Source organism: Lolium perenne, chromosome 4 (assembly GCF_019359855.2).
Source record: "Lolium perenne isolate Kyuss_39 chromosome 4, Kyuss_2.0, whole genome shotgun sequence".
Lineage (NCBI taxonomy): Eukaryota > Viridiplantae > Streptophyta > Magnoliopsida > Poales > Poaceae > Lolium > Lolium perenne.
Window position 1 is genome coordinate 355,347,772 of NC_067247.2, and position 3,400 is coordinate 355,351,171.

General features: G+C 48.7%; 1 protein-coding gene across 1 annotated transcript; it reads right to left on the reverse strand.

Moving 5' to 3' along the window:
• Positions 1–1,025: 1,025 nt before the first annotated feature.
• LOC127349207 (uncharacterized) lies at positions 1,026–3,400 on the reverse strand. Its single transcript, XM_051374981.1, has 3 exons — positions 2,222–3,400; positions 1,538–2,125; positions 1,026–1,421 (listed from the first exon to the last, which is right to left on the reverse strand). The coding sequence occupies exons 1-2, from the start codon at positions 2,389–2,391 to the stop codon at positions 1,564–1,566; spliced, it is 732 nt and encodes a 243-aa protein (XP_051230941.1). The 5' UTR covers positions 2,392–3,400; the 3' UTR covers positions 1,026–1,421; positions 1,538–1,563.

Sequence of the window (3,400 nt, forward strand, 5' to 3'; positions counted from 1 at the left end):
GAATATGACATAAAGTGTGCATAAAACATGTAGATATCATCAATAATGTGGCATGGAACATAAGAAATTATCGATACGTCGGAGACGTATCAAGTACCAGAACCAAGATGATGGACAGCAGGACGTCTTTGATAACTAGGACTACTCCTGACGTCAACAGTTGCCTGTGGAACAGATGGACCACGACCGCTACTTCGCTTCCGCTATGTGTTTTGTAATTGGATCCTTAGATCCACTATGTTGTATTAAGACTGGATCATGTGATCCTTTATTTGTAAGACGATTATGGTTTGTAATGAATGATGTGTTGTGATATCAATCTATTATGTTTCGGAAAAACAATATTCCTGGGATTGCGATGTATGGCATAATAGGCATCTGGACTTAAAAATCCGGGTGTTGACACCAGTTGTGTTGATTTCTGTATGTTCGCTGCCAAGAAAGAACATTCGAGGGCACACTCAGTCACCCGAACTGGAAAATCCAGCGGGAGATGGTGCCCTTGTTGGTTCTACCGAGGAAGAACAGACAGAAACCTCCACTACTGGCTTCGTCTAGCCCGTAGCCAGATTTGCTGCAAAGAAAGAACACTCTAAGTTCTAACACTACTAGGAAATGGCCTACCGCCGGCGTCCTGAAATGGCCTACCGCCGACGTTTTTGCGTTCGCCGGCGATCACCTCGCCGGTGGTAACGCCTCATCGCCGGCGCCTCCCAATTCGCCGGGGGTAAGTGTCGTTACCGCCGGCATTTTACCAATTCGTCGGGGGTAAGTGTTGTCAATTCGCCGGGGTTAGTCTTTCCGCCGGCGTTTTATCATTTCGCCAGGGGAATCAGGCCGTAGTGCTGGCGATTGCAAAATGCCAGGGATACATGTACATTTCGCCAGCGTTAACATTACCATGAGTAAAAAAATAAAACTCGAATTTCACAGTATATACACCAGAATTCATAGCATATACACAGAATATACAGGCAATTACCAGAATGACAGCAAAATAGACATCATTAGCAAGATACACATCATTGGCAATGATACACATCATTAGAAAGTCCCGAAATGTCCATAATATGCATGCATATGCATCAATAACACAAGTGTCGACCATAGTTCAACCATCACGACTCGAAGTAGCACATGTTACAGAAATACATATAAGTCCAGTGTCGATGACCTAGCTAAACAACAATGACATAATAAACTAGAGAGACGGTGGCGGCAAGCATCATCACGATGAAAGGGGTCCTCCACATCTCCCTCCTCTGTCCCGCTCGAAAGTTGGCGTATCGAGTTTCCGCTTCCTCCAAAGTGGTGTACCCCTTGTAGCTGTTGCCGCTGAAACGGTGGACCTGCCTCCTACAGTCTTCCCAGTCCTCGTAGACTCCAGGAACCCGGCCGTGGTAGACGACATAGTACGTCATCTATGCAAACACAGAAAAAAGAAATGAAAGTTGTTAGTACATTAGTAGAGAGAGATATAACATAGAGTAGTGCAAAGAAAAAGCATGGAAATTACTTAAGTAATTTTATGACTAACATTTGCAAAGGACAAAAGTTTTTGAGTCAAGTCGGCTTCGGTGGGAAGGGACGGATGCCCTCGAGCGTGTTGAATGTTCTGTCGTCACATCCATCTTCTAATCGGCCTTCTATCTCGGCCTTAGAAAGTTCGGGACCATAGTGGAACAAGCCACCATTACCGCAGACATCCCTCCAGAGTATTGTGCAAATGGTCCGCTGGATGGCACGGAACTCGGCTCTCACGTTTTCATCGGTGGTGTCCAACATGTTCACGAACATCCGCTGAAGACTGGATGGCAACAAGAGATCGTTCTGAGACCTTACAATCGACCTCATCTGTAGGATGGCAAACCAGGCCTCCATCCCATTGTCATGCGCCGATTGCTTGAGGCAGGGGAACTTGGTTATGTGGTTGCACACATAGCAACCTTTCACTTTCTTCTCATGCCTGATTTTGTCGATGCCAACCTCGGCTATGAAGCCGCTGAGGGCTTTATCAAGTGTAGACTTAAGGTCGGTGAAGTCCTTGTCCGGATCAAGCCCGGAGTCGAGGTAACTGACATCTGAATGATACGAGTAAAAGAGGAGGAGGGTGCAGTACTTGAATCTGCGCAAAATGGAAATAAACCATCATACTCGATCAACTATGAAGGAAATTCATGAAAGAATGTAATAGAGGGTACTCTAGTAACCAAATACTTACTCGCGGAAATATGGTATGACAAAGCATGTCTTATCCTTGTTTAACACCAAGAAATCCTTGATGTACTTCGCTAGAAACGCTTGTTCGTTCTGGACGACAGCTGGAGTCATGTAGAAGGGGTCCATGATAGCGATGTGCGCTGTGTTCTCCATGGCGATATCGTGCGCCATGCTGAGCGATAGGAGGCGGACCAAGTTTCGGTCGAGCTATTGCATGTTCAAGAGCCTGAAGATGTCTTCATGTCGAATGAACATCAAGTCCGCAGGGTATGTGGTGACAAAGCCAAAGCCAGTGGGCACCTTGGCCGTCAAAACCGGGTACGAGGGATTTCTATCTCGAAGAAGTAGGTCCTCCTTCATTAGAACAGCATCATGCAAGCTCCTCATATCCGGCGTCACCTGCTGGACAATGTGTGCCGGCAGCATAGGCTGGCCTATGTGATGCATCTTCCTCCACGGGGTCGGCAACTTGTCATTAACCACTTTCTTGCTTCCGGCAACATCTCCGGACTTCTTCCGCTTCCTGGCCTTCTTCTTACTGCAACTGGGAGTGGCGTTTTGTTTCATACCCTCCGTGGTCGCACCAAGGAGTGTCCTCGGGGTAAGCCCAACTCGGGGTGGAGCGGTGAAGGCGGTAGTGTCTTCCTGCTCGGGAGTTTCTTGTGAAAGGAACAACTTCTTCTTTAGCGTACGATCGGCGGGTGGCTTGTAAGGAGAAACCGCGTCGCCCTCCATCTCAGCAATGAACGTATCGATTGGAGCTTGATCGATGTCCAACGCGTTGCCGTGCTGACTCTCGGGCTGACTGTCGGGCTGGCTATCGGGCCCAAAAGGACCACCAGCCGGTGGAGGACTCGGGGCAGCCGTCGCATCCTGAGGAGTGACCATGCCATAGCTTGCCTCCGAACCTGAGGCGGCGGTGTTCAGCCGAATTAGGGCTTTCGGCCATAGAAGGATGTGATTCTTGAGGTCCCCGAGAGTGAGCGGGGTTTCCGTTTCCGGGGGTTGATAAGGAGGATGGAGGTCTTGGCATCCCGGTAACGACCGGTTCACGCGAACCCGGCTCACGCTATCATCCATCCTGACTCAGTGGAAAATCCGCTGTGTTGGCAGGACGACACTGCCGCTCGCTACAGCCTTCAACTTGTTGTCCACATTCAGTAGCAAGGTGCAAGGAGTC

What these genes read in the sequence shown, in the direction of transcription:
- LOC127349207 (XM_051374981.1), bottom strand. Translation starts at nt 2,391, where the DNA reads ATGGCGCACGATATCGCCATGGAGAACACAGCGCACATCGCTATCATG. An exon ending in GTCATACCATATTTCCGCGA is followed by an intron (nt 2,126 to 2,221) that starts GTAAGTATTTGG and finishes CATTTTGCGCAG; the next exon opens with ATTCAAGTACTGCACCCTCC.